This window comes from Gouania willdenowi, chromosome 8 (assembly GCF_900634775.1).
Source record: "Gouania willdenowi chromosome 8, fGouWil2.1, whole genome shotgun sequence".
In the NCBI taxonomy this organism is placed as follows: domain Eukaryota; kingdom Metazoa; phylum Chordata; class Actinopteri; order Blenniiformes; family Gobiesocidae; genus Gouania; species Gouania willdenowi.
Window position 1 is genome coordinate 5885376 of NC_041051.1, and position 21458 is coordinate 5906833.

Below are 21458 nucleotides of genomic sequence, written 5' to 3' on the forward strand. Positions count from 1 at the left end.
ATAAAATAACTACAAATCTGAATATTCAAATACATTATAACAAGATAAAACCTAATTAACTAAAGCATATTGCAAAACTGTAAAGTTTAGGTCTACCTTCCTTTAGAAATAATGACTAAATGCTTTGTTTACTTCAGATTTTCAGATCTGTAAAGGCCAGTTGTTCAAAATGTAATCTGATTGGATTTTAGATAATGGATTGGATCAAATATTGGAAATGTTTTGGTAAACTAAAATCGGATTAGATCACATAATCCAATCTTGATTTTATCTTTGGTCTTTAGTTTGACACGTGATTTATAGCATACAGTTGAATTTATAAACTAGTTCACACTACAGACCAATGAGGTAGAATTAAAATACTCCTCTGAAGTTGTCAAAATCAAACAATATTAAATTCTAACTGCAATTAGAAACTTGATGTTTACAAAATAATGTAAAATTACTTCAAATAATTACCATTTCAGTGACTTCATGCTGGCTGTCTACCACACGCTATGTTTACGCACACCTATAGTAGCCTTCAGTGTGATACTCTATCTAATTTAGTAAGTAGTTTTCTTTTGTAATCTTGAAAAGTTTTGATCTGAATCAAACTGATTGAATCCAACTTTGCTTTGAACAACTGGGATTAAATTAAGATGGATTACGTCACGCATCAAATTTGGCCCACTCGAGAAAGTAAAAAATTATGGAAAAAACATGAAACATTATGTAAATGATCAACGAATTCAGTTGTAGATGTCTCCGCATCTCCACATACAAAAATGCAATTGAAATCCACAATATTTGCAAAGTTGAGTTTTCCAGTTCTTATATCACATGAAGGCAGTTGTTTTAAATCTCAAATTAATGAAAGAACTGCTCATTTTTCCAAAATCTGGCAAATTTTCTTTTAATTATTCCAGGAAATTTCCCCAAAATCAGCTAAATTTAAGTGAAGTTCCTGCAGGGACTGATATACTCACATTATCATTTATACGTGGACGTGCAAACCAGGGCACGTTAATGTTGACTTTGTTCTTTTTCACACGTAAAATCTGAGGCCCACTTATGCTGCGTTCACACCGAATGCGTCTTCTGTGGCACCGGATGTGTCTGCCGCACGAAATGTACCGCAGGTTTCGCAAGATCAAAAAATGTCCTTATTTGCTTCATATGCGCATTTGAAGCGAAGCCCCGCCCACCAGCGACACATCCAACTCGGTGAGTTTCACTGCCTGCTGAAGCGAGGAGCTGCGCTCCTTTTTCTCCTCTTATTAACATAAACCACCAGTGAAAAAAGCCGGTGTGATTAGCGGCTAATGCTATGCTAGCTCAGTGCTGACTTTCAAAGATGAGAACTACAGAGAGAACTTTTACCTGCTACCACCACCTCCTCGCTGATTCTCCTCCACGCCAAATCCTTCCTAGTCCAGTCCTGGTTATAAAGGCTGTGTCATACAGCTTCAGGTGGTCACACACAGCTTCTACTCCATGGTTGAATGGGTGGACAGACCCGTGTCCGTGTTGACGGCCTGACGTCATCATCAACAAAGACTCTGATTGGCTTTCATAATGCCAAACAGTCGCAGAAGTTCAATATTTTCAATTCGAGTGAATGTGACAAAAAATCCGGCGTGTGCTCTTGACGCGTGGATCGGGCCGCTACGCCCCACAGGAAAGATCTCAGATATCAGTGCCGCGTCTACCCATTGACTTTGTATGTAATCTGGACATACAAACATTTTGTGATGCAACCAGTGTGAACGCAGCATGAAGGTCAAACTGGTCCATATTTGGCCCCTGAACTAAAATGAGTTTGGATTACGTAATCCTGGATAATAAAAACAAAAGGGAATTTAAAAATCCAGATAGTTTTGATCCAGATTACAACTGGCTCTAGGATGTGAGGATTGAATAAAAGCTCATCTGTTTTCAGTCTGTAATAAAGCTTTAAAACGTTTCAAGTTATTTAGTCACATTTCAGGGAAATCTCAAATATGAGTCGACAATCTTTATAAAAAGTTACCCAGCAGAGTGTTTAGGTTTAACCAATTCTCAACATTATAAAGTAATAGTAGACCAGATTGGAGTGTTAACAGCTGCTATAGACGACCCCACAGCTCTTGTGGGGGGAACTGGTTCACCTCCCCCACCTCAGTGCACCGACGGTCTCCGAGTGTGAACTCCAGCTTGTAGCGCAGACGGACTTTATCCTGTGACAAACAACCACAGCACACGTTCTACTGGCTCCAGTCTCACTTCTTTGTTGTTAGTTGTTAAACAACTGAAACTAAAACATATTTTGTTGTTAGTTGCGTTAGTTCTCGGTGTCTTACCTTTGTGGGGTTGGCCAGCAGAATGATTTGGGTGATGGAGGCCGGGGGCAGGATGGGGTTCAAAGGTGCCAGTTCTGTTCCTGACGGGGGCTGCAGTTTGACCTTCATGGACTGTTGGAGGTGAAAGAAGAAAAAGCAATAAGAGTTTAGTGATCACAACCACTCAACTTCAACCTTAAAGAAGCAGTATTATGAAAAATTCACTTTCTAATGGTTTTGTTACAGTGATATACATCCCTTTAGCCTCATTCAGAGGGACAACGTTGAAAAGTTTCCACCCTCCCTTGTTATTCCACATTTTGTAAAAAGTCCAAATGGGCGAGTTGGATTTTTCTCCCATTATGAGTCATAAGGTGGAAACTCCTCCTCCTGACAATCCTAGCTCCTCCTACCCTATAAGAATGTGAGCTCCTCTCTCTCAAACTTCCTCACAGGTAAAACAAACATAGTGAATGGCAGGTTGCTATTACAGTTAACTCACTCACTGCCATTGACGTAAAAATACGTCATTTGTGTTTTTTAAAGGGGGTTGCTAGGAGACAGTGTGCCAAAGGTCTCCCATGAATATCTAACTTGTACAATGATGTAGTAAACATTTGGTGACATGTAGGTGGCAGCAACGCACCTTTGATGAGAGATCGCCCGTGATGAGCAGAGCTCAGAGGGAGAGGAAAATAATTTACGAGACAGAAAATGGCACTACGAGAGCTGATGCTGAAGTTCCCACCAGCTCACAGCAGAGCATGTGTGGAACTAAGTGGACTATTGAGAGTGTCACAATTGTGAGAGAAAATGATCAAAAAAATGGAGCAAGCGGTTACACTCGGCATGTCCGGGAGGAGGAAGTTGCGTGTGTGGAGACTGACGGGAGACTTGGAGGAATGCCAAAATACAGTAAGAAATCCATTCATCCATTATCTGACCTAGATAACAAAATAATAATAATTTTGCCATCAAAAGCCTGGTCTCAGTGTTGTTTTTAGGTGTCCCTAAGGCAAAAAAAAATTGCCTCAATGTCACTGACAGATTTTTTCAGAAAAAGATGTTTTTCTCAGCTTTTTGTCAGAAACTGGCAATTTGTGTGAAACTACTAACAGTATATTCAACTGCTGATTACAGAAGAACGAAACAAGCTAGAAACAAAAAAAAAAAAAGTTCTGATGAAATAAGAGACTTCAATTTTTCTGAATCAGGTTTCAGATTTTAGATTGTCATTGTACAAAATATTCTGTGGGTCTTTAAAAATCAGTCAAAATGCTCTAAAATGGCTGGCAGTGAGGGGGTAGCTGTTCTGAAAATGGCTGGCAGTGAATGAGTTAATATGACGATTAATATCTTTCCATTCAGTATATAGATAATCCAGTACATAGATAAACCGAAGAGCGCTCACAATCAGTTTCACTTTTAGAAGCCGCTATACCGCCTCGTATCACCTTTTATGGGATGATCTGATGTGTTATGTCTGTGGTCAGATAAATAAGGAGAAGGAAGACTGTTAATGATTTACTGCTGCTGCTGTGATAAGCACACATGCTGAAGCAGCGTGTTTGTTTACGCCCACTAATACATATGCACAAAGGCCTGTTTTTAGAAGCGTCATGAAAGTGACTTTTCAGAAGCTAAAACTCACTAAAACAGGCGAGTTTGGTAAAATAAACCTCAAATACTATGTTGTTGTGGTTCATAGAACAAATAAAAATGTGTGAAAAATAGAATAATACTGGCCCTTTAAAGGGGACATATCATGGTTTTAAATCCTTCCTTTTTAGATATAAATCATACAGTTGTGGTCTATATAAAGCGGAACTGCAATGCTTGGGTCTGAATTCCTCATTATTATAGCACCACAGGCCCCTTTTCTGATGTGCTTCTGAGAGCAACTCGTTTTGGTGCGGTCTCTTTAAATGCAAATGAGACACTTCATACCCCGCCCCCTCTTGGTTCAACTCCACCTTGCTCGGCCAGATAGAAGAGATACGATTATCTAGCGGCACAGAAAATGTTTATTCACACGTTATTTACAAAATGTCAACAACAGAAGACTTGTCCATCCAGCCTTACATGTTCGAGCCAGAGTCGGACCCGGCAGAGCGAGATGAAAATGAAGATGATGAACCTGCAGAACCCTAACAAGTGAGCTAACACAAGCGCCAAGCTAACGTCACAAAATGCATTTTAATACAGTCTTTTCGGAGACAAAAACTGCAAAATGAAATGACTAATAAAAACTTTAGACTTAAATTAAACCACGTAGGCCATATCATCAAGGATCTAAAACGAGCACACAGCGCTAACATATGAAGACGGTGCAACTGCTAATGCTAACAAAACAATGACAGGGACGTCTTATCATCACACTTTTTAGCGTTATTTACAGCTTACCGAAGTGCTCTGTTCGTCGTCTCCAAAGATAGAGGGAATTGAACCCTCAATCAGACAAAGTCTTTCGGCAAATCCTTCTTTATACTGGTGGAGGTTGCAGAAGCCGTCATCCTTGAAGTGCTTCGCGCACACTAAAATGACCTTACCCACAGATGTGGGTACATTTCCGTGAAAAATGAAACTCAACCAGGCACTTTGAAAAGGTTCTGATGCTGGGAGACGGTGTAATGAAGCGTGTGGGTTACTACATCCAACAACCGAACATTTTGACTTATCCTCTCGTAACTTCGGCATCCTTGAGCTTGGAGTACAAAATAAAAGCGAGAAATAAAAATGTCGGATTGCTCGAAGTGTTGGACCTGGAGTTGATGTACTAATTTGGCAGTTCCGCTGCAAATACTGTGACTTATTGTTCAAAAAACGTAATAGAGAATAGAAAAATCGAAACAGATTGAAAAATATGACCAAAATAGAATATAAAGATATCTACGGAGCACCTGAAGAGACTAATTTGATTTTTTTCTGTACTCCTAAACACTCTAAATATACAACAAAATGCATTTAAGGGCTAAAAAAGTGGATTTAGCATGATATGTCCCCTTTAAAGGAAAATAACTGGCTAACACCAGGGTTAGGGTCAATTACGGCACATTTTTCAATTACAATTATGTCTTCGATTACCCATGTTCAATTACAACTCAATTACCATTACGGTGATCGGCATTTTTTTTCAATTACAATTAAAACTACAGTTCTTATTTTCCCCTGAAAGTCAATTACGTTCTCAATTGCTAAAATGTATTACAATTAATCACAATTACTGAGCCTTTAATAAACAACCCCATTAAACGTACCCTTCCTCTTGCTTTCTGTTAGCATCTCTTATAATAACGGGTCAGTTTTGACCCATGTCTTAAATCAGCTGTAAAATACACTAAAATATATTATCTGTCATCTAATTTGTTTTTAATCTCTTGGTTACCGTATTAGTCTTCCTATTCCAAGAAAATATTGGTTCTAATAATTTTGTTGTGGGCATCTGAGTTTTTTTTGTGTCAGTGTAGCCCCCCCCTTTATTTTTATGGTAAAATTATACTTAAGAGAACTAACAGGTAAATTTGATATGAAACACAATTATAATTAAAGCTGAGAGCGGCGTCGTAGGGTCCGAAGGAGTGGCCGGGGTCGGTAACCCACGTGTATCAAATATGAGACTGTTTGAATTTTGTATATAAGAGTTGTCGCTGTTTTCTATTGTGGCGAGTGCCATCTGAGAATGCAAAGCATGATGGGTAATTTTCACATTGATTCTTGTTTAGGGCTGGACAGTCAACATGTGGATCAAATATTGAACTTTGTGTATTAGAGTTATATGCATTTTTCTATTGCTAACAGTGAACATGACTGTAAATGGCGCCAGTCAAAAACGCAAGGCATGATGGGAAATGTTTCAGGGCAGTCATGATTAGGCTTGGGCAAATGTCATTTGTGTGATATTTGAGGCTGACTGAACTTTGTGTGTCAGAGTTATGGTTTTTTTGAAATTGTGGTGTGCTTCAGAAATTAGCATTGCAACTTTGCGGCGGTGCCACGACCAAATCGTTAGAGATACACAAATCATTTTGATGATTTATAATCTTCAGTGGGTCCTAGGTTTTCTGGCCGAGTTTGAAGCAAATCGGATGAAGCCCCTCAGACTAGTTCGCGCAAATACGTTTTCGATTTCCTGTTTGGTTTTTGGCATCTATAATGTAATTATGTCATATTTTGTAAGTAATTATTAACTATGCGATTACACCTATAATTGGTCCCAACCCTGGCTAACACAGACTTCTAAGCCAGAGCTGACTGGGTTCACCTTGGGAACAGCAGCCTGCAGCAGCACAGTATGGACTGGTAGAGGAGCAGTATTCAGCATGGACACCACCATCACCAGTACGTCAGGACGTCCTGGGGGGCAGTCGGATGCAAAGTGGAGCAGCACTCGCACGCCGTCCTTATCGTAGGCGGTGACGGGCAACACTTTACCTGAGGACACACAGAGCAGCTCAGCCCACTGCAGAGGTCTGACAGCACACGACAACGCTCTTCTTACTGGGTCTGATGGCTTCCAGAGGGACGTGCACGTTGCTTAGGGAGCCAGCGGTGGGAGGGTGGCAGGGGGACAGAGTGTGGAACAGTGGACTCGCTGGGGCTGAACCCACAGCCAAGGCCTTGGTGTGGGTTGCAGCAGGAGAACCAGGTGCTGGTCCCTGGAGGAGAACAGCTGAGGATGGAGACGCGTGGGTCGAGATCACAGGAGGCACAAAGCTGCAACACACACACAGGAAACACAAATACCTACTGAGACATTCCTCTACCACAATAAAAGAGGCAAAGACAGTCAGATAGATGTTTAATGATTATTATTATTAGTGGTGGGACTCACTTAAAAAAAATGATTAATTAGAGACTTTGTATTTAATTCATTTTGATTAATCGCATATCAATATTTGATACGAGAAGCAATGCTATTCAGTTTAAATAGATTTTGGTTTATGACTGAATCAATGAAAACAATAAATGAGATTAAACGACTAAATAGTGTTTATTATTTCCATCACTGAGTGCTAACATAATGTGTAATATGAATAAAGAATATTATGATTGTATTGTTCACAAAGCACAAACTTAAATTTCAGAAAACTATATTCATGCATTTCTGGATATTTTTTGTAAACTTTCTAAAACAAATGTGTTTTTGTATTAAAATTAAAATAAAAACAGTACTTAGTACAGAACAGTACTTAGTACAGAACAGTAATTAGTACAGAACAGTAATTAGTACAGAACAGTACTTAGTACAGAACAGTACTTAGTACAGAACATTCCAGAAGTTAACCGGAAGTTTTGTCAGTAGGGTCTCCGAAAATCTCCAAAATATGGGAATTCAATGTGCATACGTGAGTTTTATGGATTAAATGATCACATGTTGATATTCTACTTGGTCACTTTCTCACTTAAAATGTTTTCAGAACTTTCAAAGGTGGAGAATCAACAGATATTTAGTCTCAGTGTGATTCAGGTTTTTATTGTTGTAGGTTCCAAATGCATCTTTAAAAACTTGGAAGTATACTTCAGTCATCATCATACTAATAGTATATAGTAGACAGTATATACTCATTGTGTACATTAGTATGCAATTTTGAACACAGCCTTCTCCTCTGGTTCCCTCATTGTAACCAGTGCATCAGTATTATGGGTATACGGGGAAATTGTGCAATGAGAAAGGAGCAAAAAGCAATTAACTGCGTTATTTTTCTGTAATTAATTATTAGCAATTAACACGTTAAAGTCCCAGCCCTAATTATAATTATTTGTTTAGGCTGCTATTGTCACGTGGAGTACTTTGTTTTTCACCTTCTCTGCTCACTGAAGCCCATCATGGCGAGGTCCTGGAGCTCCTGCAGACTGTGAGCAGCAGCCTCAGCTGAACGTACGCACTCCTGCAGGACACAGGACGAGTCAGGATGTTCCCTCCAAACGCAATTAAACCAGGGTCATAATTTGTCTGTGTATAATTATTTTTGTACTTGTAAAAGAAATTTTCTCACACGCACACAAAGGCAATTTTGCAGACACAAAATGTCTTTTAAAAATACAATTTTTTTTCCACACACTGATTTTTTTAAGCACAGATTTTTGTTTTGTGCACACAAAATCTTTATGACCCTAATTTGATCCCATACTATACACACCAACAACAACCCGTGTCTTATGACCTTACATTCACCTGTAACGAAGTCCACTGATTGGACAGTTCCACCAGCTTGGGTGTTGATTGGCTGCTCACAGCAGTCGGAGGATCATTCAGTGCTGACAGAAAGTAAAAAGCAGCCACGTCACATTAAAGCCAAGCATCTGAGGCCATGAAGGTAGATATGTAAGATGAATTTCATGTCACAAATGATGGGGAAATATGTGAACCTGAAAATATTGCAGCTGTCATTTTATTTTGTGTAAATATCTACACATTTACACATTTGTGAATATTTTCTTTGGGATTTTGTTTGTGACATGAAATTATAATTTCACGTGTGTGGATTTTTTTATACACAGACTCGCATCATATTCTACAAGCTCTCACATGTTGCAACATATCTACCTTCATAAAGGTCAGTAGTTAAAGCCCCCTCTTTCTGGAGTTTGCATGTTTCGGGGTTAGGGTCAATTATATTTGTAATTGCGTAATAGATAATTAATTACAGTTATGATGTAATTATATTTGTAATTATAATTAAAAAAACTGTTACTGTTGTAATCATAATTGAGTTCAGATAATGTGATTTGTCATCGTAATTATCATTGAAATGATATAAAAACTGTCTATTATAATTTATTTAAACGCAAACCTGTGTAACCATGTTACAGTTCGATATCTTACTTGTAGTTAATAATTATTAAGTAATTGAGAATGTAATTGTGATTTACTTTTTGGGGAAAAATATTGTCATTTTAATAATAATGATAGATATTTGTTTTTAGTGTATTTTACAGTTGATTTAGGATCCGTTCTCATAAGAGATGCTAACAGAAAGCTAACACAAGAGGAAGGTTAACTTTTATTAGATTATTTATTTCAGACTTAGTATTTGTGATTAATTGTAATTGAACTTTAGTAATTGAGTACGTAATTGTAACTGGAAAAAATGCAAGTCACCGTAATCATAATTGAGTTGTAATTGAACATGGATAATTGAAGACGTAATTGTAATTAAAAAATGTAACTAACTCCACCATGTCTCCTATTTCACTCTAACGGTCGAACACAGGTTGTTTTACCCAGAGACAGGAGCTCATCATCCAGCAGAGACAGCGTGGTGGAGGCCTGGCTGAGGGGAGGGTGACTGGGACTGCTGCTCCCAGAGCCTGTGAGGCATTTAGGGGGAGGAGGAAGGACGGGAATGGGGGTCGCGATGAGGTGAGCGGAGACGGGAAGCGAGGCAGCGGGGTGGGGGACGTCAGGAGAATCCACACCAGTGAGGTCAATCAGCTTGTCTGTGGTCTCTGCTGGGAGAGGAGGAGTTGATCATGGTAACGTGAAACACAAAAACAGAAGAACGTTGATGAGGAAAGGTTTGGTACCACTCTGGCAGCAACTGGGAGGCTCCTCCTCCTCACTGCTGCCGTTGATCGGCTGCTCCTCCACAATCTTCTTATAGCTGTTGATGACTCTGGAGAGGTCGTCGCTGGCCTGGAGGATGTCCCCTAAGGAACAATCAGACACTGGTTACACATCACAAGCTGGGAAGTCATCAGGGTTGGGGTCAATTAAAATTAAAATTGCGTAATTGATCATTCATTACAATTATGGCATAATCATAAACCTTCTGTTTCTCGATGAGGGCGGTCACATTTTCTCTGCTCCCTCTCGTATCGGTCCTAGCTGCTACTTTGTTTTATCTGGTCTTGTGAATCTAATAGGAGCCTCTCTTTGCATCGCTATCCAAATCTGGAATAATGTAATTGATCAGTTGGTCAAATTTTTTCGACAAAAAGAACAGGCAGTGGTGAGCCCGCCTTCCGAACGGTAAGTTTGCTGCTGGATATGCGCTAGACTCTTGAAACAAGTGGTGAGTTGTGTGTCTGTCGATTATTTTTGTGGAAGACATCTACATGATTGGATAATGGTAGCAGGCATGCTGCTGATTGGAGCTGGCAGCTTTTTGACCTATCGCAAAGTCCGTATTACGTCTGCAACTGTTTTAGGAAGGCTGCCAGTCATTTCTTAAATATGGAGCAGAGCTCTCAACACTCAGAGTCATGTGATGAATGATCTGAAAAGCAAGCAGGAGGCTGCTTTAGAACGTTTACACAACATTTATTCAACTTTGGAGAAGTTCAATGCTCGGCTTGCTAGTTAAAGGTTACCTTATTGGATTACTGCTGGGAGACCGGGACTCAAGGCTATCAAAACTGAGCTAGCCTGAATGGAAAACAAATCGCTTATCATCTTTTGCTCCCAAAGCCACCTGTCTAGGCCGTCTCATCTATCACCAGGATGTTGTGCAGAAAGACGCAAATTAGGGGTGGGCGATATGGGAAAAATATCATATCACAATTTTTTCTTTGTGAAATCACGATCACGATTTTATCACAATTTTTTTAATTCAAATCATTTAAATTATTTTAAAGTTATTTACCAATAAAACAAACCAAATCACCGACTTAAAATCATCACCCTAAATGGAAAAAAGGAATAAAAGATAATTTAAGACAAGGTAATTATCTTTTTTTTTTTTTTTTTTTTTTAATTGTATGTAAGCAATTCATCAAACTGGTTCCTAGTACAATTGACATCAAACAAAAAAGGCTGACAAGTTATTTTAGTCACACAGTCTTTTTACTTTGTTTAACTGAAGTAGTGTAGCATTAGCATTAGCATCACTTGCTACATAACAAGGCAGCATATCAGTCTAGTGATTTCTATTTGTTATTGAGGTAACACACTCATTAATAAAATCCTACTTTAAGCAGTGTCAGCGGAGCGTACTTCTGCCCTGTTTAAGCGCTTAATTAATCTTTATTAATGTCTGTAATGCTGACATGTTGACGAGCAAATGGTGTGATTTGGCAGAGAAAAAAACATTGGATGTTCTGTGTATGGACGACAGACATATGACGCAGACACGGCACCGCTAGGGTTAAAATGTGAACTACAGACGGTTCTACGATCTCCGAGATTTGGGAGATCGTCGTCATGTTGTAATCCTTAAAGATCTAATATCGTCAGATCGCACACCCTTAACGCAAATCATCACTAACTCCTAAATCAGAGCCACCAGTGCCCGCTTAACTTTGTCTGTAAAGCTCCGTCCGTTTCTCATGTAGCGCTGCTGTGCTCTGTAAAAACAGCAGCAGCTTTAATCAGCTTCACCAGCTCAGTGCGTTTAAACATCTCATCAGAGCTACAGAAGATCTGTGGATAAAGTTGTTCTGTTGTTGTGAACGAGACCACCGATACCAGAGATTGTAGATTCTGAAACATCGTAGATTAACTCATTCAGTGCCAGCCATTCTCAGATTTTCTACCGCCCTCGGTGCCAGCCGTTTTTGAGCATTTTGACTGATTTTAAAGACCCACAGAATATTTTCTACTATGACTATCTAAAATCTGACACCGGATTCTAAAAGATTGAAGCCTCTACTTTCATCAAAAAAATAATTTGTTTCTGGCTCGTTTCGTTCTTTTGTAATCAGCCGTTGAATAAAGCAAGTTTTACACAAATCTTCAGTTTCAGAGCAAAAAGCTGAGAAAACAGACTTTTTCTAGAAAACCCTGTCAGTGACTTTAAAGCTATTTTTTTTGCTTTAGTGACAACTCTAACATCTGAACATTGTTTCCTTATATAAAACAACAAAAAAACACTGAGACCGGGCTTTTGATGGCAAAATTATTATTATTTATCTATCTATGTCAGAGTTGGATGTATTTCTTACTGTATTTTGGCTTTCCTCCAAGTTTCTCTCCCATCAGTCTGCACACACGCAACTTCCTTTTCCTCATGGACATGCAGAGTGTCACTGCGTTCCCCGTATTTTTTTATATCGTTTTATCTCACCATCGCCACACTATCCATGAGTTCCACACATGCTCTGGTCGAGTGTGCGCTGCTGTGAACGTCAACTCTCGTATGTAGCGCCATTTTCTGTCTCGTAAAACGCCTTTCCTCCTCTCCCTCTTAGCTCTGCTGAGCATGGATGATCTCTTATACAAAAGGTGCTGCTACCTTCTACGTGTCACCTATTAATTTGCTTTCTAGCTCACAGGCTGGGGGTATTTCGTACCCTCCTCCCGACACACAGGGATGACCCGTTTGGCCCAGTTAGTTGATGGTTTCATCTCACCATCGCAACATTATCAATAATCTACTCATGTCCATACATGTTCTGTTTAAGTATGTGGTGCTGTGAGCTGCTGGATACGTCACAATATCACTCTCTAGTGCCATTATCTCACTCGTTCCTGCTTCTTCCTCCTTTTCTGGGTAGCATCAGTGGCTAATCTCTCATCTAAAGATGTACTGCTGCCATCAGGGCACAGTTGGTCACTACAACACCCCACAGCTTAGATATTGATGAGGGACCTCCGCCAGGGTGTTTTCTAGTAATCCCCGTGAAAAAATGCAAATGACGAGTTATCTCGTCAATGGCACTGAGTGTTTGGATTTGAAATGACGAGTTATCTCAACAATGGCATTGAGTGAATAGATGATAACTTATGATACTGTAAAATATTATAGCCCTTCTCTCTCTGCTCTGTTCCAGGTGTCATGGAGCTGATGATGGCAGTTCCTGATCTGTGGTTCACGGCTCAGCTAGTCTGAGATGCTCTGATGTTCTATCTCTCTATCCTGTTCTGTTGGTCCTTCTGTCCACTAACCCCAACCAGTCGACGCAGATGGCTGCCACCTCTAACGGAGATTTCTTCCTGTTAAAAGGGAGTTGTTTCTTCCCACTGTCGCTAAATACTTGTTCATGTGGATCTTGTTGATTGTTTCTTTCTTATTATGAATTTTATATTTTGATAAGTGCATTGAGATGACTTTGTTGTAAATTGCGCTATACAAATAATGTTAAATTGAATTGAATAGATTCAGTAAACTATTGATCCCTGAGGGGAAATTGAGTGACATTAATGCTGCTTACATCTTTATATGACAGTCAGAATAATACATGTCAGTACAACTTATATCTTCCTTTTAATTGTATCTTACTTTAATTTTGACAGACATTTTTGTTTAATTATGGGTTAAAATTGATTAATATTTCTAAAAAAAACAGAATTACATGTATTTTAAATATATAAAATATTTTTAAAAATCGTAAATTGAATCGAATCGCAATCACAATTAAGTTTTTTGTCAAAATTGTGCAGCCCTATATCTTATTGTTTGGTATCGAGATATATTGTATTGTGACATGCATTCGTGAATCATATCGTGAAATTCATGACAATGCACACCCCTAATTGAAGTCATCATAAACATTTCCTAAATGTCAACAGACCTAAAGTGTTGTCGTGGTCTTCGCTCTCTGTGGCCATTTTAAAAGCCGCTCGCCTCAGCTTGTCACAACGCTCATACAGTTCCTGAGAACAAACACAGAAATGGCTCCAAGCAGTGTGAACACGATGTTGAATAAAAACATTAGTGTGTTTATCATCATTCTATGGACTCACCCTAATGATCTCTCTGTCTGAGTCACTGGAGCTCTCTTTATTGTAGTGACTCAGCATGTCTGTCAGCAGCTTCACGTTGATGTTCACCTCCTCCAGCGTGAGCATCCGCTTGGTGACTTTCTGCACTCGTGCGTCATCCTAAACACAGCATAACCACTGGTGATGACACAAAGCCACACAATAACATATACCACATATATGCACCGTAATCTAATTTTAGTACTAGTTTTCTGTTTCAGTATTTAAAATGTTTTGGTTTTAGTCTCAATATTTTAAATTATTATTCACAGTGACTTTAACTGCTACTTTATAAATGCACTCTGGCTGCTGCAATATACTTTTTAACTTTTGTGTGTGTGTGTGTGTGTGTGTGTGTGTGTGTGTGTGTGTGTGTGTGTGTGTGTGTGTGTGTGGGGCAGTACTACTACTGTTGTATGTTCAGCAAAATGACAATAAAACTTGATTTGATTTCCAAACTAAAATTGGATTAGATCCCTTAATCCAATCTAGGTTTTAATCCGGACCAAACTCCCAGTTTTTAGTAAGATTTGGATAACGCTGATCCAAAAAATCTGGATTATTCTGATCCCAGCACCAGCAGTGTGGATTTCGGAAACAAAATGTTTTTTTCATTTATCTGCGAGTCAAATATTATGATGGTTGGTGGTACCCAATCATTGACACAAACCAATATATAAATGGGGCCCCATTACCCCGTATGTGTCACGGAGCCGACTACTCCTCCGTTAGTTCTCGTTAAATCGCAATGCAGTTTGGTATGAACACTCTATGAATGAATATGATGAGATGGCCCCCATTTCCGGTAATTTCCAAATTCATAGGAACATAGTTGTGTGTTATATCATTTCAAAGGTAATTCAATGTAGATTACTATTACAGTATCTCTCGCACAATTCAATTAGAGGCCCGAGAGCCCTTTTTCAGCAATTTCCATTAAAGTTGTTTTCTCATTTGTTTGTGAGTCAAATATTGCGACACTTGGTGGTACCGAATCATTGACACATACCAATACTGTATATGAATGGGGCCCATTACTCCGTGTGTGCCACGGGGGAGCCAGGGACTGAATTCTCGGGAACGTGGTACGTGCTATTCAGAGTGGAGACGTTCCGCGGGCCCAGTCGAGGTTCATCCAAACTTGTTACACACACTTAGTAACCTTCAGTGTGATATGCTGTATAATTTAGAGCACTCATTATCTTTAAAGGGTTCTCTTAAAAGGTTTGGATCTGGATCAAACAACTGAGATCAAATTAAGACGGATTATGTGATCCTGGATAGTAAAAAAAAAAAAGGATTTCAAAACAGATGACACTTTCTGAACAACTGGGTCGAGGATATCACAATCTGCCACTAGAGGTGCTGTAACATCTCATTAAAGATGCATTTCAAAATACGTAGAAAATGACAATTTAAATCTAAAATCTAAAAAAAAAATTACAAATTTTAAAACAAACAACTCAAGCCGGGACAGATTTTTCTCACAAACATTAATGAACAATTAAAACTAACAAAAAGACATCTGTTATGTTAAACATGTTATATCCTTTGGTATTTTTTATATTTCAGAAGTTAAATAAGACAAATTTTCACTCACTTTAACACTCCTAACCATTTCTAAAACTTTTATTTAATGACCCCCAAAAATTATCGATCCTAACCACAGCATGTAAATATGAAACTAAGAATGAAATGACGTAAGTGTGAGGGCTTATTGTCTCACCTCTTTCACCATGCTTTTGATCAACCTGTTGGCTTCCTGGAGATCTTCTGGGTTTTTGCTGCGGAGGAGCTCAGCGAGCAGCTGCACAATAAACAAACAAACCAGGAAAAAAGGAACAATTTCCAAAAGGAAAATAACGTATTTCCCATGTTTTCTTTGAACCGTTACCTTCCCCATGTCCTCGTTCTCAAACACGGGGTGTTTTGGTCGTGTTGGAGGAGAAGGAATCAGAGTCCGATCCAGCGGTAACTCCGGATCATGTGTCACAAGACCTGAGCACATACATAACAGCTGATTTCACATGCAATGATGATGAAGCAGGGTTGGTGGTTGTAATCGCGTAACTGATAATGAATTACAATCATGACATAATTTTAATTGTAATTTAAGAAATCTGTCGCTATTGTAATCATAATTTAATTGTAATTCATTTCAGATCATTGACTTTGTAATTGGCAATCTTATAAAAACTGTCAATTACAATCTCTCTATAAAAGCAAGGAAGTTCTGCATGTGTGTGTGTGTGTGTGTTTGTGGAGCTGTCAGTTCTCTTTAAGGTAATTTTACATTATTTTAAAAATATAAATATAGGGGTATACTGACAAAAGGCACAGACACCCACACCAAACATATTAAAAACCAATATTTTCATTGATTAGGAAGCCAAACAAGGTAACCAATTAGATGATCGATAATATTATTTTGTGTATTTTATAATTGATTTAAGACATGTGTCAAACTGACCTGTTATCATCAGACATGCTAACAGAAAGCTAACACAAGAATAATGTTAAATTTAATAGGCTTATTTATTAAATGCTCAGTAATTGTGATTAATTGAATTCAAACTTTAGTACTTCAGAATGTAATTTTAATTGATTTTCAGGGAAAAAAATACTAATTTTAATTGTAATTGTAATTGGAAAAAAATGAATGAAAATGTAATTGACACCAACCCTGATGTTGCCCAGATGTGCACTCACCCTGCCTCCTCAGAGTCTGGTAGGCTTCGCTGATCTTCAGCTCAGTAGGAAAAGCCTGTGTCCAGCTGTAGAGTATCTCTACAATCTTCTGCTTCACCTTCTCATGTGCGCCATCACCCATGTACTGAAGTTTAAAAATAACATCTAATAAAGCAGCTGCTGTGGGTTCATCATTCTGATTCCTTTCATAGTCCACTTACCTTGGGTGAGACCACTTTAATCAGCTCGTTCAGGAACCGATACTTCCCCACTTCGTTGTGAAACCTTCTCCCACAGTTCTTCATGCACGCCTCCAGGACCTGCGTCGGGATTTCATTACGTTGGTCCTGTGGCCCACAGGTTGAGATCTTTCCAAGAATCATGAGCAGCGTTTCTTACCGTCAGAGCCTGGAGAGCTTCCCATTCTTGTGGGGAATGGATTTTGTGCACAAGCAGAGTCACGGCTATCTGAGGGCTGCAACAAAAAACAATCGTTTATTACATTAACCTCTGAGTAGGGGTGTTGAAAAAATCAATTTGGCGATATATCGCGATATTAGGTTGTGCGATTCTTGGATTGATTCACAATGCATCCATGTCAATTTTTTTTTCATTTTTACCTTTATTTACCCAGGAAAGTATTTTCCACTGCAGCAGACATTGTAACTGCACAAAGTAGTTTCACTGAAACCTGGGCATGTTGACCAGCTTGTTTTTTTTCAATAAAATCTAAAAAGAAAGTACTAACTTTCTGCATTTATTTGTTGTTCTAGGCATACACCTCAGTTAAATTGCACTAAAGTCATGTTGCACTAAAGTCAAAGTTGGTTTAAAAGCCACAGGCAGATTGTATGTCATTTTTTTATTTTAAGTTTTATTTTATGTTAAAGCCAATGTTTTGAGTGTAAAATATGCCAATAAAATATATTTCATACAAAATGTTCTCATGAAGGCGTACACATTTACAGATTAGTTGTTTCTTAAGTCATATATTTAAAAAAAATTTGTAATATTCGCCTTATACTTTAATATCGGGATGTATTGTATCGTATTGTATCGTGGTCTATGTATCGGGATACGAATCGCATCGCCAGATGCCAGACAATACACACCCCTACCTCTGAGCAGATCAACTAAACTTGTTGGGGTCTCAAATAGGGGTGAGTATTGGCAAGGATGTTGCAATACGATACATATCACAACATTTGGGTCATGATACGACATCACAATATATAGCGATGTTCTACCCATTTAATATCAAAATTAAACGTAGAGATGAAAAATCAAGCTGCTGTATATGTACATCAGAACATAATGATCATTCAGAGGACAAATTGAGTCAAAACTATTTGCTTCAAAACATCTTGTTTATTAGTATTATTATTATATCTACAGCACTTTCTACCGGAGTGGAGGTGTGGAAGTGGCACAATTTTCAAGGTTTTTATCTTGGAACAGGAGCTGGTCAACGTGCCCGCTGAGAAGTGACAATGTTTCCATCAGTAGAAAACACACATTCATGAAAATATGAAAAATACAATAAGAAACATAATAAATAAATATCAGAAAGAAAAAATAATAATAATATTTTTTTTTAGTCCCCCCTATCTCCTTTCCTATCCACTTTTCCATAACCCTGTGGATGACGTTACATCCTAACTCCTAAAAGGTGTTCGGAGAGGAGTTAGAAAAGGCCATCATGTTTGTTTTGACAATCAGATGCACTTCCTCTAGGTGACGTAATAATCAGATGGTCGTGAAGGTTCGTGACGTTCTGCCGTGGTGGAAAAACTACACATTTCTGAAAATGGACTAAAAACACATTTATAACACTTTCTGCTGATATAATATAAAATAATCAGACGGTTTGAATGTAAATCAAAGGAAAAAAGGTTACCAGGCTACGAGAAACAAAAGTGAAACTAAAAGAACGTCACATAAATAACGGTTGCTAAACTCACCTTCCACTCACTAATATAAATTATGATGAATAAAACATAATGTAGCAAAACATGTCTCATCCTTTTTTCTTGAACTACAGAGCGTCTGTTTTATGTCAGTTATAATCTGATAATATGTCTTACATATCATAATATATGGGTTTTAGATTATTTATTTAAAGTTGTTCAAGGCATATTATTGCATTGGTACGGTCATTGTGAGTTTCCGTGAGCGCTTGGGTGTGTGTTTCCCTTTAAATGTCGTCTCCACAAAAAATTGTGGGTCAGCATTTTCTCGTCTCCTTTGGTAAAGGATGTATCAGTGTTTCCTAGGTTAAACGAGGTAAAAAGGAAGCACTGAGCCTCTTTTCCTTAGCTTAAAGAGAACTAGGACGCTCCTCATCATGGCCACCACTTAAGCACTTCTGGGGGTGAAGGAACAGTGGATAGGAAAGGAGATAGGAGGGACTATTCGGACACACCCCTAGTCTGAAACCTACCCTTCTAACTCCTTGTTGATTTGATCACAGAAACCAATAATGTACTCCCAGTCCTCCTGTCTGTTTGTTGGATGGGTGGCTTTATCTAGTGGAGAAAAACATAAACAGGGTTCAATGATCCCAGAAAGCTGTCAATCCAAGTGTGTCAGGCTGTAACATCTAGGTTCCCAAAGTGGGGTACGCACATTGTCATGGGGGGTACATGAATAGAAATGAAAAACAGTGTAACTACATTGGAGACTTGAACATAAAAATAGCAGCAGTCAGGAGCCTCCATGCATTGCTACAAATTAGACTTTGGCCTCTGTTAGACTGTAAATACATTTATTACATGACCAGTCATCCTGCTCTCATATAGACTTACTTGAATCTCATTGATTGTAGGGATGTCCTGATACAACTTTTTCATTTCCGATATGATACCAATATTGCAGCCTTGCGTTTCGGCCGATACCGATATTTATCCGATACAATATCAGCATGAATCATACATAACTAGAGTTAGGTTTAAGGTAACGTTTAGTCTTAGTCACCCAACCTAAACTGGCCAATGACTGACCTATCACATGACCTAAACCGGTCAAATAGGGGCGCTGCGTACAGATAGAATGTTGGTATATTGATACGGCAACCGTACAGATAGCCACTGCCTATTTATTTTTAGCTACCCCGCTAACCCTTTTATTTTAGCCCTTACCCTAACCCAGGAAATAGCCTAAAATTAGGGATGTCCCGTTACAACTTTTTCATTTCCGATATGATAACGATATTGCAGCCTTGCGTATAGGCCGATACTGATATTGATCCAATATCCACATGAATCATATATACGTTTATTACTTTTTTTTTTTTTTAAATAGAAAAATAATAATGACTTATTTTGTAGTGTGGAATGTTAGAAAAGCCTTGATCAAGTGATGTTACTCAAACAGAGAACAATAGTCACCAGCAGTAGGTATGAGAAAAACTGACTCATTTATTATTAACCAATTGGTTACATACATTTTCATGTTTTATCGGGACATCCCTATGTGTGTGTGTGTGTGTGTGTTCTAGCAATCAGGTGTGTTGGATAAGGTGGACATATGAAAGGTCTTAGGTTAAAATAAGGATTTCACAAAAATATGATGAAGTTGAACTCTATGAGCAGATAAAACAAAGATCAGATATACAGACAAAAGTGTTGAGAAGGAAAAGAAATGCTCGAGATGAAAAAAACAAAAACAAAAAACCTTCCATCTAATTACACATCATTAAAGCATGGTGGTGGTAGCATGATGGCTTTGGCTGCAACAGAAACTGGTTCTTTCATATTCATTTTAAAAGTGACTGCTGTCCAAGAATGACGTTTGAAGATTTTAGAATAACATTATTGGCTCATAAAACTAAAAATAACTCCTAACAAAAAAAACAAAATGGAGTTGCTAATTGTAATGTATTACTTTTAGATGGGAAAAAGTAGACATTTTCTTATTATATATATATATATTACGGATTCAGACGTAAATATACTCATATGGTTATATTAAACAATGTCTAATCCATTAATCCTGACTAAGTACACACACCTGCCCTGTCTTAGTAATGATATATGTTCATATAAACATGCATCACTCACTCAGCCATGACTCTAGAGACTCTTCTTCCTGATACGCCATATCCCTGACAGCATCGCGTTATGTCACCGTCCTTTGGGTCCAAACTCCATCAGGCAATAATTCATTTCCCTATTAGACAATTAACGCTATTAACTGTATTTAATTTATCCGTGCTGCCATTAAAATCACACACACACTAGCTTTGTTTATTTTAGTAAGGCATCAGCAGGATATACTAAGAGGGGGTCCTCACCAGTGTTGCCAAATTGGAAGTGTAACCTCATAGACATTATACAATGTCTATGGTGTAACCCTATAGATATCTATGGGCGCCAATAAAAAGTAATGTAGCTAATATGCCGACACCCAAATTAAACGATATTAGATTAGATAATGTAGATGTATTAGACAAAAAGTGTGATAATCAATTTCTGAGACAATATTTAGTAAATTCCATACAGCATTTTATTGCGAAAAGTACACTTAACCTTAAAAACTACATTACATCTGAAATTTCAGCCAGCAACAAAATATTTAAAATGTCTTATTCCCCAAAGTATAAAGAAGTCCACTTCAAAATTTTATTAATAAAATATTTAAACTGGATGTGGACAATTGTTACGTATGCAAAACAAATTTAGGAAAAACAAAACATTTATTTTATGAGAGTGAAATAGTTGTTTTGAGTTGTTGTTTTCTAATAATATAAACATTGATTTCTGGTCATTTCAATTTGGCATCTTCCTTAAATATAAAAAAAACTAAATTTTTTGATGAATAATATTGAATGA

The 21458-nt window shown here is 38.1% G+C and overlaps 1 protein-coding gene across 2 annotated transcripts; it reads right to left on the reverse strand.

Moving 5' to 3' along the window:
- Window positions 1-1430: 1430 nt before the first annotated feature.
- On the reverse strand, window positions 1431-20893 carry gga3b (golgi associated, gamma adaptin ear containing, ARF binding protein 3b). Of its 2 annotated transcripts, none has more exons than XM_028454515.1 (17): window positions 20688-20893; window positions 19070-19154; window positions 17029-17104; window positions 16851-16949; window positions 16651-16774; window positions 15836-15939; window positions 15668-15748; window positions 13924-14061; window positions 13752-13833; window positions 9828-9950; window positions 9525-9749; window positions 8470-8558; window positions 8103-8188; window positions 6799-7013; window positions 6562-6731; window positions 2322-2432; window positions 1431-2198 (listed from the first exon to the last, which is right to left on the reverse strand). In XM_028454515.1, exons 1-17 carry the CDS (start codon window positions 20725-20727, stop codon window positions 2088-2090), a joined length of 1959 nt encoding a protein of 652 aa, XP_028310316.1. In that variant the 5' UTR covers window positions 20728-20893; the 3' UTR covers window positions 1431-2087. The 2 variants fall into 2 exon arrangements, with proteins under 2 accessions (XP_028310316.1, XP_028310315.1); XM_028454514.1 differs by having other exon boundaries at window positions 9525-9752.
- Window positions 20894-21458: the final 565 nt, after the last annotated feature.

Bases quoted from the DNA above. Each gene is read 5' to 3' on its own strand.
- gga3b (XM_028454514.1), bottom strand. From the start codon at position 20,727: ATGGCGTATCAGGAAGAAGAGTCTCTAGAGTCATGGCTGA. The intron at 19,155-20,687 runs GTGAGTGATGCA...TTTCTCCACTAG, and splicing joins GTCTCTAGAGTCATGGCTGA to ATAAAGCCACCCATCCAACA. The intron at 13,834-13,923 runs GTGAGTCCATAG...GTTTGTTCTCAG, and splicing joins CAGACAGAGAGATCATTAGG to GAACTGTATGAGCGTTGTGA.